This window comes from Lathamus discolor, chromosome 15 (genome assembly GCF_037157495.1).
Source record: "Lathamus discolor isolate bLatDis1 chromosome 15, bLatDis1.hap1, whole genome shotgun sequence".
Lineage (NCBI taxonomy): Eukaryota > Metazoa > Chordata > Aves > Psittaciformes > Psittacidae > Lathamus > Lathamus discolor.
The window spans coordinates 5,353,240-5,366,280 of record NC_088898.1 but is presented as its reverse complement, the minus strand read 5'-3'; the positions used below and the strand labels follow the sequence as shown (position 1 = coordinate 5,366,280).

The 13,041-nt window shown below is 42.3% G+C and overlaps 1 protein-coding gene across 2 annotated transcripts in view; it reads left to right on the top strand.

Moving 5' to 3' along the window:
- The window catches only part of GPR107 (G protein-coupled receptor 107), a 39,428-nt gene extending 27,568 nt beyond the window's left edge, over window positions 1-11,860 (top strand). For both annotated transcript variants that reach the window (XM_065695595.1, XM_065695596.1), the window contains exon 18: window positions 6,208-11,860. In XM_065695595.1, the coding sequence (XP_065551667.1) occupies window positions 6,208-6,304 (97 nt within the window). In that variant the 3' untranslated portion in view covers window positions 6,305-11,860. The remainder of the gene's footprint in view (window positions 1-6,207) is intronic.
- The last annotated feature ends 1,181 nt before the right edge of the window (window positions 11,861-13,041 follow it).

Below are 13,041 nucleotides of genomic sequence, written 5' to 3'. Positions count from 1 at the left end.
TGGAATAAGCTGGTAATGCTTTTCATGAGGCAAGAAGGTGCTCATGAAAATATCAAGTAAAAAAGCTTCTGTGTTTAATATATGTTGCTGAACACCAACAAGCCTTGCAGATTGTCGTGAATGCTTCATGGTTTAGAAAACAAACCACTAAACCAACAGCAAAAACTGTCTACGGTATATAAATGAGCCTAATGTAAGGTCACTTCTGCCTTGTTGTTCAGCCTTTGCAGAAACTTAAGTTACACTGAGCTGAGGAGATGGATTTTTACCAATACTCTTCCCTGTTCTATTCTTTGCTGTTAAACCATCAGGTACCACAAATGCAGTAGGACCTCAGTCTGGAGAAATCATAAAGTAGGGCTCTGCTGAAGTCCCTGTCATTTTCTTTGCAGTGGTTTTCTGAGGACTTAAAAAATGAATGGCATTTCTGAATCTATAATAGAAACTGCCCTAAGAAATTCAGCATGCAAGAAGTGTTGAATACAGCTATAAATGTGACAGACTCTGTTGCCTTAATAGGAGCAAAGCTAACCTAATCTCTTTAGTAGTCACACATTTCATGCATAATTGCAATTCATGTACAGGCTCAGAAGCCTGTTCCTTAGAGTTTTTTCCCCTTTGGCAAATCTCCTTTACTTGGGTGAAACAAATCAACATTCAAATTCTTATTGCGGGGGGGGGAAAGGCAGAAAGTGTTTGCCATCATAGCTCAGAAAGGAATGGATCTTACTGGGAAATGGCTACAAGGTGATTTGAATCATAGAATACAGCCTGAAATGTCATGCAAGGAGTTCAGTTTCTCAGAAATACCTCTAGTAACAAAGATCCTCTTTCCAAACACATAGCAAAGTTTGCTTTGGGTCCATAAAATCTGTCATTGCTGCAAGTGAGATTCAGCTAGTGCATACTGACTTTAGAATCACAATCACTTAAAGGTGTTTAAAATGGTTTTTATGTAAGAGACTGGTTTTAGTTTGGACGCTGGTAAATAGACAGCGCCTTTGTGATGCAGATGTTTGAACTTGAAGATGTGGCACGATTTGGGATTATACAGAAATGAGCTTTATTCCTTTTTGCCTATTAGAATGCATTTCAACCTTGCATTACATGCTTAGTGATTTTTTACTTGAGTTTTATTAGGACAAATAATATGGCACCTTTCAAATTTAGTGATTTCAGTAAATTGAAGAAGCTGCTATAAATTTAGGAGAACCTACCAGAAATAAGCTGGAGAAAGTTTTAAAGAGCTAATCAACTGATTTACATCTCCCTATAGTGAAATAGAGATTAGAAACTCAAGGATCAGAATTTCCTGTGAGCCTTTTCCTAGTAAGGCATTTTGCCCTTTGCCTTGGGAGTCTCCATTGTTGTGCCTTTTGGCTTGTTCCCCTTAGCTTCGCTTGAATTCTTCTCATCTGATTCACCAGAAGTTTTACTCTTTTGGGCCTGTGGCAGGGTGCAATGTGTGTCTTGTTCTCCCTTCCCCAGCTGCAGCAAGGAGGTTAAGTTTGCACGGGTTTGACAAGCATGGTGTATACACATTGTGACAGGTGAAGCACTGCAAGGAAAGTGTACCAAGTTTCTTGTTGATTTGGTCTTGCTGGTCCTATTTTTGCTTTTATAAATATTAAATGTTGTTTCTGTAGGGGAAAAATACCAAGGTTTATTTGAGCAAGTGACTAAGTGCCTGACAGCATCCTGACTAACCAGTGCATGGGTGTGTTTTGTCTTTCATGTGATAAATATCTACTTGTGTTCAGAGGCTATGGCAGAAGTTAAAAGCCTCCATACTTCATAATGTCCTGCTGTGTCTTATTGCCAGGTTTTACGGTTATTTTCCTCTGCAAGAGGACTTATGTTAAAATCAGGCTCTTTAAAACAAGGGGAGAGCTGTGTTTTCCAGGCTTGCTTGTTTTCCAGCAAAAAAATTAGGACATTTTAAATGTAACTGTCTAGCTTATGTCTGTTTTCATGCAGTGCAAACTAGACAAAGCTCAGTCTGGCAGTAAATGTAAATGTTGTTAAGGACAGTGTGGAGATCTGCAGAGTTTCAAGACAAACACAAAGACTAGGTGGCTGTGACAGGAGCAACATAAGGCACAAGCCTTTGCTCTGTAAGTTCTTGTAGCTCTCAAAAATAAAGTATAAATCAGGAGCAGCAAAGATAACTTGTAAGTCATTTGCACTAGCCTGCTTCTGTCTTGGGAGAAAGCATCCCCAAATGGTGTTATGACTTTCTTCAGTTATACCAGGCTCAACCAGGCTCTTCAGTTATACCAGTTCTCCTGATGGAGAGAAGAGTAAAACTAAACCTGAGCTAAGGACCAGTCTGTTCTTTTTCAAGTACGGTCAATAGCAATTCATCATCAACAAAGTGGCTTCTGTGTATTTTCTGCTGGGCAGCCTCTTGAGCCTGTTCTGTCAGTATGTAGGCATGTCACTGACAGTTCTTTAGATTAAAGCAGTGTTTGAAAAGGTGCAGCCACACTTGGCAGAAAGAGTTGTCAGGCTTCCAGTCCTAATGCCATTTCTGGGGCATGAACACAAATATAAATGGTACAGTAGATGATGCGGGGGTGAGGAATGGGAAAGGAAGCGGGGTTTGGTTTGGGCTTCTTTATTCATGCAGTAAGTTATTTCATCAGCTCAGTAAATTTGGTTTAAATGTTAGGTACCAAAGTGCTCTTCTAATGTCTTGTTTGAGAGTGATGTTCATACATGCATGAGGGGCTAAGGTATTTCCACTGGAGGATGAATTGCAGGAAAAGCCATTAATGGTTTTGTTCTCCATTTGGTAAATCCATCTTACTGAGTGCGTAGATACTAACTTTGTTTTTCCTTACCACCCAAAACAGTCTCGACATAGTGAACTGTTGTGGTAACACTGACCTACCTTTGCTTATGCTTTGGGATCTGGAGTTTCTCACTGAATCATGAGGCAACCTATTCTGTGCTGTGAAGTCCTGCTTGGTTGCTTTTCTCTACTTTCTCTGTGCTTGTTTGTCATGGCAGACTGATTCATGATACCCTTCATCAGAAGTGATTTTCTTCACCTAACACATCTTTCCCATGCAGAAGTCTGCTTTTTTGCTCTATGGCTGATCAGTTTTCACTCCAGTTCACAATAGCTTGTGAAGGCTGGCTGCTGCCAGCATTGCAGGGGTTCTTGTTGAGCTATAAAACTAAACAAACACAAAAAACAGGTGAGAAGACAGCTGAGATCCACCACAGTGCAGGGCTGAAGATGCTCCTGAATGCTTAGCCATTGCTTGATACCTTGGATGCAACACAAATGGGAAGAATAAAGAACACTGATATTCCCACAGCACATACCACTGTGCAGTGTTCAGGGAGCTCCTGTTGTGCCTCATTTGTGATGGGTATCCCTCTGACAGCCGCAAAAATTCTCTCCAGAGGGAGATGGTTTAGTGAGGAGGATTTGTTGCACTTTAACTACTGCTAGTTTGGGGGCTAGAACTGCAATTCAGCAAACTGTAGGTGAGGAGCACTTACTTGCGGCATTGTGGGTTAGAATTGAAGCCTTTAGGCTGCTCAGAGGGCTAGAATGAGAACTGCAGTATGCTTGGTCTTAGTGCTGATACCCTTATTTTACTAAGCATTAAAACATGTTGGCTGAACTGACTTTGAGAGGGAGAGGACTTGCCCATTGTACACAATCTGAGACAATGAGGATTCGAAAGCTATGCCATACTCTTGTCATGAGACAAGAGCAGAGCAGTTTAAATGGTCTTTAAGTTTCCTTATTGAGGAATCCACCCCAAAATCTCTCCCAGTTCTTTGCTGTCGTTGCTGGAGGGAGACAGTAAATGGGTTCTGGTACAAATGACATGACTTGACCTGGCAGCAGTTTCAGTGTGTAGCTGTTTGTCCTGTCCCTCCTTGAGTGTGGAAAGTGGATCATTTCCTCTTAGCTGTATCCTCTCATCACTTCTGTTATCATCTTGGTGTGCAATGGGTTTGTAATTGTATTAGAGTGCAGTGCTAAAATCCAGGCTGTGTGCCAGGTGGGATCTTACTATCTGTGACTCAAGTGATAAGACTACTTTAGTGTCATGTATGTGTAGAACACCTATTTTTATATCCCAGTATGTCTGCTGTTGCATTGCTATGTTAGCTGCTCATTTTTGGTTTGTAGTCCATTGTAATCTTCAGCTCCTTTCTGAAGAATAGATATTTAGCTCCTTACTCTGTAATTACAAAGTTGATTGTTTCTGAAGACTAAACATTGTCGCTGTCTTACTGCGTTGTCCCATATTTTTCAGACCATTACTTCAATTTGCCGGAATCTGTCTGCATTCTAGTCCTCCTCTCAAATATGTAGCTCTTAGTGTCTTCTGCAGATTTAATAAGCAAGTTCTCTATTCCATTACCCAGGCAATTACTGAAAATATCAAATAAAAGTGAACCTAGGACAGACCTTTCTGGAACCACACTCCGTGTCCTTTCGTTTTTGATAGGAAACCATTAAGTACATCTCAGTGCAATTCCAATTAGTTATGCAGCTACTTTGGGTTTGTCTAGCTCACATTTCCCCAAATTTTTTTCTATGTGACTGTGGGCAAAAACCTTTGTCAATGACAAGAACTTGGGAGATCTTCATGTCCCCTGTTCTGATAAGCTGGATGTGATCTTTTCCAGGCAAGTATTTACTAGTCCCATCTTTCTCCTTTAGGCAACCTGCTTGCTTTTCTCCCTTCTTTTTGTTTTTCATTTCAATAGGGAATAAAGTTCCTGTTTGATCTGTGCTCTTCTGACCCTTTCATAGAGTTGAAGAATGGTTTGTGTTGAAGGGATCTCAAAGCTCATCCAGTTCCAACCACCTGCCATAGGCAGGGACACCTTCCACTAGACCAAGTTGCTTCAAGCCTCGTCCAACCTGGCCTTGAACACTGCCGGGGATGGGGCAGCCACAGCTTCTCTGCACCAGTGCCTCACCACCCTCACTTTCTTCCTAATAGCCAACGTAAATCTTTCCCTATACCTTAATTTCATCTTGGCCTACTCTGAAGTGTCTGAACCACTGATGATCCCCGTACTGCCACCACTAGAGAGTCAGTGAGCACACCAGTTTGAGTAAATTACTCTTACAGTACATGAACAGAAGCTGTTATCTAACATAGAACTATGGACATGATCTGAGTGTATCTGAAGATGAGTTCTCTTGGGTTATACTGTGAAAATGTTGTTAGCTAGTCTGATCAAATAAAGTATTCTTATGTGATAAACAGCAGGTGAAAGCACACAAAGACTGACAGCAACGTCTTTGAAAAGGACAGTTTGATGTATGCTTCCAGGCATCCCTTGTGAATGCACTGAGCTTTTGTCACTCTTTACTTCCAGCATCCCAAATAACCATTGTAGCACATTTTGTAGGCAAAATAGTACCTGCATGGAATGAGAATCGTACTGTGCAAAAGAATAAAGCAAATGTCTTGTGCATGTCAATAGCCTGGTTTTGTATAGCAACAGAGAAAGCTGCTGGGCTGAAGAGCTTGTGGATAGCCAAGGTAGTTCGGAGAGAAGAGTGGTGCTGTTCTGCCTGGATAAACACTTCAGTCTGTTTAATGTTTGAAGTGTATTATGGGGCTTTGTAGTTCAATGGTCAGATTGCTGTGGCAAATCCAGGCTTGGATGGTAGAAAGTTTTCTTCTGTTTTATTGCTGTTACCAGGAGTTGGTGTGCATTAAGCTAATAAGGTTCATATGGGGCACTGTCCAACTGTGTGTGCAGTTGTATAATATGTTGTACCTATTAAAAGCATTGCAAATGCAGAAAGAAGTCTTTAATGTGCAGAATTAAGGGTGTTCTGCTGTAGAGCAAAGTATTTTTTTAAGCAAGCTGCTCAAACTTTAGTAAGTAAACACCTGGTTTAAGTGTTTAACCACCTTTGCTATCATCTTTCAAGTACAAGCAAATATCTGGTGGTTTAGTTTAATGGTAGATGGGAAGAACCTTGAGGCTCTCGGGGACACTGGTCTTGCTCGCAGTGTCCATCAGTATTATGTCCAGGATGATACTTGGCCTGAAAGTGGTAGCGATAGGAGAGGCCAAGCACCAAGACTGCTAGATCTTGGTAAAGAGACGCATGAGAAACGTTAGTTGATATTCACAGGAAGTGTGGGCTATTGGTGCAATGGATGTGACAGTTCAAGTTCCGTTCTCTCACGTTTCTCCTTTCTCTTCCAGGGTGACGACTTCTGGAGTAATGGAGGGCATGAAGAAGGTCAAGAAAGTGGTGAATGGTTCAGCAGAGCCACAGGGCAAATGGGAAAGCACAGCATGATCGGACTGGACTGAGGCAGCACTTTCAGAGAAACTTTTTTAATTTATTAATATTCCTCGCAGTGGAAAGGGAGCAACTGGCACTTCCCAACACTGAAACTGCAGAGCGGGGTGTGTCTAGGGGGGAGCAAAGCAGTGCAGAAGTATAACTATTCTTCTGATCATAAGAAAATGGGGTCTCTTGGTACCTGCAAAGGAGTGTGAAGCTTTCCTAGGGATTTTGGGGTAGCTTGTTCTTTTTCCCCCTTTCTGGATTGGTTGAGTATTCCGAATTGTTTGCAGTCATGTTCTTCAGAATGCATAACACTGATGTGAAGAGAGACCTTTAGTGTGTATGTAAAAGTATATATTTTATATAATGCGCATATATATCTACACAGTTGCTATGTAACATGTATGCTGGGAATTGCAAAGCTTGTCAGAAGGTGGGAAAAGAAGATAAGAGATGTAAGTATTTTATTTTTCTTTTTATAAACTCTCCCTTTGGCTTGGACAAAGCATTGCAAAACAAGTAATAGGAACAACTGCAGTTATATGAGAGACTAAACAGGGTATTGGATCAGATGACTTCTGCCATTGCTCATTACCAGTGGGAAAGTTAAGTATTTTCTTGTTTTATCCATGCAGGTACCCACTTGAATGTGTCAGGTTTTAAAATGTATTGCTACATAGGAAACAAGTGACTGTTCTCCATTAAAAATGCTAGCCCATAGTGCAATAAGCATTAACATAAATTCTCCACTGTTCATGGAGTTGCTCTTGATTCACACCCGCCTGACAAGAAGTACACAAGAGGTGTAAGACTGATGCTTGCTTTTTTGGGGTCTGCTGTGCCATCTTTAACGTTTCATTTCAAGCTGTGACCCAGAGCCCTTTGATCTGCTTTCTAAAATATTTTCAAGGTATTCCAAAAGACACTCCTTTCTGGTACAGCAGGACCAGTACCGGAATATCCCCAGTGGAAATCTGTCCAGCAAATCTGCCGCAGCCTAAATCTCTGGCTCACCATTATCCTGAGTTACTTGGCCTCTCTGGGTGGCTGCTTGTACCTCTCTGCCTGTGCAGGATTGATGCTGCTGCTGTTTGAGATGAGCTGAACTAGTCAAAATGGTACTGCCACCAAAGCCAGACAACTGCAGCTCACAGTCCTAAATGGTTTTTGTCAGGAAAGGAGCAGATTATGACCAGAACCTCAGTGCGGGGGAATACAAAAGTCTTGACTATTTGCTGCAAACTTGCAGTGGAGGTTTTACAGACATACAACAAAAGCCATGTGCGCTTTATCTGTAGTACTCTGGTATCGTTAATAAGGCAAGCTGGTGCCCATAGCTTGAGTATTAAGGCATAGTAAATGATTGTGAAATGTGGGGGAGGATGGAAGTGGTTCACGGATGTGATGAGGATAAGCTTTAAGAAAAATATATCAAGTATAAATCACTGACCCACTGAAGCCTTAATATTCATGTAGAGACTTTGACATATGGCGCTGTCAAGCGAAGTGCTTCTATCAGGGTGGCAGGGAGAGGTACCATCACAGAGCTTTGGATGTGCCAGCATCTTTTACAAGCTCCTTTAGGAATTGCTTTTTTGGCTGAAGGGACGACATCTCTGGGGCACAACTGATTAGAGTATTAGCCATTACATTTGCTATTCTTTAAGTTTAGAAGGAGGATTTTCTTTGGAACTGTAAACCACTTCTTCCCCAGTCTTGAACAGGGATTGTAGCACTCTTAAATGAGCAATCTGTACCAAGACTTGTTGTTTGAAGAGCAGCTTGCTCTGGTTAACACTTCTTTTCCCAGGTGTTGATTCTAGACACTGTGGAAATGGTAGAAATGAATCTGCCTGCTTTGGTACCTGTAACTGGTTTCTCTTCAGGTAAAGCATAAGAATAGCCCTCTTCTGGGTTACAGAGTCATCTTCTAGGTTGTTTTTTTACTCCTCAGCTGTAACTGCATAGGAATCACAGCAGTGATAAAGTTTGACTGTTGCTGCCATTGTCTGGCAACGATACAGTTTTAGTTATCAGAATCAGAGAGCCTACACCACTAGAAAGACTGTTAGATGACCTATGAGCATTTTAAACCTTCTATATGAAGGAAACTGCATATGAAGTAGCTGAGGTGGGAGAAAATGGACTATAAAGAAACAAAGGCAGTCCCAGCTCATCATATGGCTTAAATACCATACCTAAAAAACTCATCCTCACACTCTGCACTGTTCTTCTATCCCATTGGAAATGTCACTGTCTTCATCCAAAAGGCTGCTCAAACAGGCTGTAAACTTTGTTCAGCATTGTCCACTGGAGACCTGAAGTCTGTTGGCACTGAAGTATGTAAAGGATAAGGATTTGCTGTCAGGAACAGAAGTGCGATAACAATGTTAATCTGGACATGATGCTCCCTTAGAACCTGTTAATACCTTTTGCAAATGAGGTGTGAAATTCAGATGGGTGTGTGGCATTTCACCCCAAACCATGAGGGGCTGCACCAGGATCCCAGCATGTGCTGAGCTGGTTCCAGACAGCTGCCTGTTCCATACCTCAGCATCAGTGGAGCTGCTGATTTGGCAAATGCTTTTACCTTACTCTCAGGTTTCTGGTTTTTATACGCACTTTTTTTCTCAAGTTGCATATGGTGTAGGTTTATCTGCCAAGTCCCTGGCTCACTAAGTCAAAGACCAAAAATGAGTGGTTTAATTTTGTCTTGGCATGAAAAGCCATGACCATACTCTGAAAGTGCTTTTTAGAAGAGCTTCTCTTAAGTTCAGACGTGAGCTTCAGCAATCAGCTGTACAGCCAGCCTCAGCTGGCACTTAACGCAGGATGCTAACCAGTAACTAGTGAGACCTAAGCATTTCTGTAGAAAAAGACAAGAAAGAGTGATAGAAGATCCTTACTGCAGCCACTTCCAAAGTGAATTTCCATTTTCTCTAATGAAATTCCTTGGAGCAGGTCAAAAAACTTGCCTTGCAGGGTTGTGTGGTGGATTGGACAATGGAGGGTGAAGAGGATGGCTGCAGTTGTGTTTCTCTTGCAGCACAGTGTGGTTTGCACTGCAAAGCATCAAAGGAGGGTTACTCCCTCCCTCATCCTCTCAAGGTGAACCCACATCTGCAGAACTAGCCAGTGCATGGCTCTATTTAGTGGTGTGTAATACAGCAGCTTAGAGCTCACGGGGCAGGATAATCACAGTGCTTGCCTTTTCAATGCTGATGGCTGCCTATCTGGTAGGAAGACCTGTCTTTCACAGGCAGGGGAAATGGAAGAGCTGCTTGTGGCTTACAAATTGTTTTGGGATGGATCCTTACATTCCTGTTCCTGCCTTTTACTGAAGTGAGCAACTAAATCGATCACCTGCAGGTACACAGTGGTAGATTGACAGGAGTCCTGGAAAAGCAGGTGTGATGCAATTCAGAATAAATGGATTTAAATGCATTCACATATGTTGCTGCAGTGGAGTCCTGTGCACCCTCTGCAGATGAAAATGAGATTGCTTCAATCTTCAGTTGTAATGCAGATTATGCCCCAGTAAATCCCTCTTGATGATGACATGCAAATACCACTGATGCACTCCTCCCTCCCACTGTAACTGTTTAGAAGCTGTCTTCCAGAGGAAACCTCCTTGCAGTGCAACTGCCAGACTCTTGCATTCTTCAGGCTTGAAAATGTTTTCCTTGATGGTTCATCAAGAGATGTGCTAACAGAAAGCAAGACATAATGGGGTCATCTGGAACATTGCTGCCGCTCGCTCAAAACAGAGCGGTTCGAGCTGAAGAAGCCACACGCTGTCCTATTAAGATGCTCTTTCATGTTGTCATCTAACTCAGTGTGTCATGATCTGTGCCGTGCATTGTTCAGTGCTTCTCTCCAGCTGAGTGCCCTGTTCCTGGGTTTTCCATGCTGGCATACCCTGGGAGCATGTTGTAACAATTTGCTGCATTGCAGTATTTTGTCTTGGAGCTAGCAATGTGGAAGGTGTATTGTGCTAAGCTAAGTGGACTCTGTAGCATCAGTGTGCATCCACTGTGTATCCTTCAGCACTGCAACATTCCTTCTGGCCATGAAAGTGCATATCCTAATCACTTCAGTGTGCACATTTGAAAGTCCAATTGAAGATTGTGTTGTCTTTTTTGTTTGTTTTCTTCCTTGCAGTAAGCTGCTCTTACAGAAAAGAAATGCAGCCAGTGATAATCCAGTTGACAAGAAAGGGAGTTTTATGGTTGTCTAGTTGAAAACTGCTTGGTTGCATTTGAAGCAAATATTGGGTGCTTGTGTGTTTTGCTCTGAGAACTGAAGTTGCTTAGCTATTAAAATAATCAGGTAGTAGCAAGGTATTGACGGGAAGGAAGCCTTCTCCTTCAGCCTACCTTGTTTGTCTCCTTCCATCTGACTTGTCATGGTAGCAAACAGACTTCTGTTCCTTTAAAGCAGATGTGTTTTATTGATTCTGTGTTATCACCTCCAATCATAAAATGTTTTTCCATTTTCTCACCTTGGTAAAAGGAGCATGGAGCTGTGGTCTGCAGTAGATGGGAGGCACAGTGATATTTGAAATGTAACAGCACTTACACTAAAACCTGTGATCTTGTAGCTTCAGTACCATGAATGCTTCCAGAATGCTGAGGTGGTGAAGCCCAGAGGCACTTGACCAAATGTTTCTTTGTGTTCCCTGGGGTTGATTTGCTCAAAAACATTGTTCTAAATTGGAAGAATCTGGCTTTTCTTGTAGCTGCTGGATCTGATGCTGGTTTGGGCTTATGAATCGCTTTTACTTAGCAATGTTGGGAAGCCGTGTGTTTTCCTTCCTTGTAGTTTCTCACTCGGATATAGCAATGATCCTGTAAGAACCACCCATGATATGTACTTGCAAGTGGTTGGAACAGAACCTAAGAAATATACTGAGATACTTATGTGTAAAGTGATGGTGCTGGAAGAAAGTGGCTGAGAAAAGAGTCACTCCTTGTAGATTGACTGGCTCAAGAACCCATTTATGTTTTGACTGCAGCAGTCCTGTAGAAAGGACAACTCTTAATAAACATTTCCCTGTGGGATTTCACTCGGTTTTCTGCTCTCTGTGTAATAAGCAGAGCCTGACCTCCACATTATCAGAAGCACTTTGTCTTGCAGCTAGGATGCTGGAGCGTTGGGCTGGTACCTGGTCTGTCAAAACAGAGTATGGGTCTAAATAGCTTCCCTTTCCCTTTAGTAACTATTAATAATTAATTCTAGATCCTTTTGTGTCTTTAGAGCAGCTTTAGGGCACCCTGTACAATGTAGCTTTGAATTCACTTAGTAAATGGCCTCCAAAAGAACTTCAAAAGACTTTCCTGTGTACAGCAAGGTCCAGTTCCAGGGGTCTTGGTGACCTGTAAATATCCTATTCCTCGGTTCATGTTCAGATGTACAAATGGATTTTTTTCAGTATTTTTTTAAGCTTTATTAAACAAGAAACACAATTTGAAGAGAAGTCCAGCTAGATACATATCAGGATGGTCTGTGTAACTTGGTTTCCCTGCTGTGATGCAAACGTGTAAAATAAAGATTGACCAGAAAGAAGTTTAATGCATCTCATTTTCTGCTTCTGAGCTGCTAGTGACCAGGCTGACCTGTTGTGTTTCTGCATTTCCACATGCCTATCTTCCACTTGCAGCCATGAACATCTGCATCATGGATGCAGGGCCAAATCACAAGAGTCTTGTGAGGAAGAAACTTTCCTAGGGGGAAAGCTTTCCTGCCAGTGACCCACAATGGGATTCACAGAGGTGCCTCCAGGTACTACAGCTGTGGTTGGATAAGCCTAGCTCCTCTTCTGGTTTTGGTAAGCTGAGCTTATGCACTAGTTTGTGGGCTGAGTGTTGAATGGAAGGGTTTGTCTCTCATGGCTTTGCAGTCTTGGGCAAGAGAAAGGTGGGCATCTCCAGGGCTTCTTGCCAATATCCTCTCCTCATTCCACAGGGCTTGATGTCAGCTTAGCAGTGCAAGGGTGGCAAAGAACTGGTGCTTTGAATCTTGGTGAGTGGATACAAATTAAGGGTAGACACCTGAATTATAAGTAGTACCCCTTGGGGACCAGACCACGTTATCTCTGAGGCAAGTCCTTGACTTGTTTGCTTTCAGCTGGACTGAGGGATGCTGTGAGACTTCTGTAGATGTTCTTGTCCTGAGACATCAGGATTTAACCATGCATTTCAGTTCTGCATACTAGTTGGGTTGGCAAGGATGAGGACAAAGGATTTCTGTGAAGTGTTCTTTGTGACAATCCCCCGCCCCTCAAAAGCATATGTCCTTCGTCACCAAATGTACGTCTTCAAGATGTTTTTTACAGTTTAGCCTATGGTTCTCATTCTGCCACCGAGGGGTAATGCCAAAAATAACCTGTGTTCTCTATCCTGTAAATCCCAAGCAGCCGGTTCTGCATTGCTTCAAGCCTTTGGGTGGGTGGTGTTTTACCAGGAACTAAACTATATAAAGTACATGGGTTTGGGACTTGGAAATACTGTGCTGTAGAACAAAACAGACTGCATGTGATGGAGGGAATGGATGGCTGGTTGTTGTGCTGGGGTAGCCTAGATCAGTTCCATACAGGTTGTTCTTGGATGTTGGGTTTCTCCGAACTGAACATCCTCTGCACTTTCTGTCTGTTGTATATTTGGCCTTAAAACATCCTGTCTTAAAGTGACAGCAGCCAAACTCATCCCTGTGCACGGTGCTCCAGTGGAATTAGCTGTGCTAGGCCA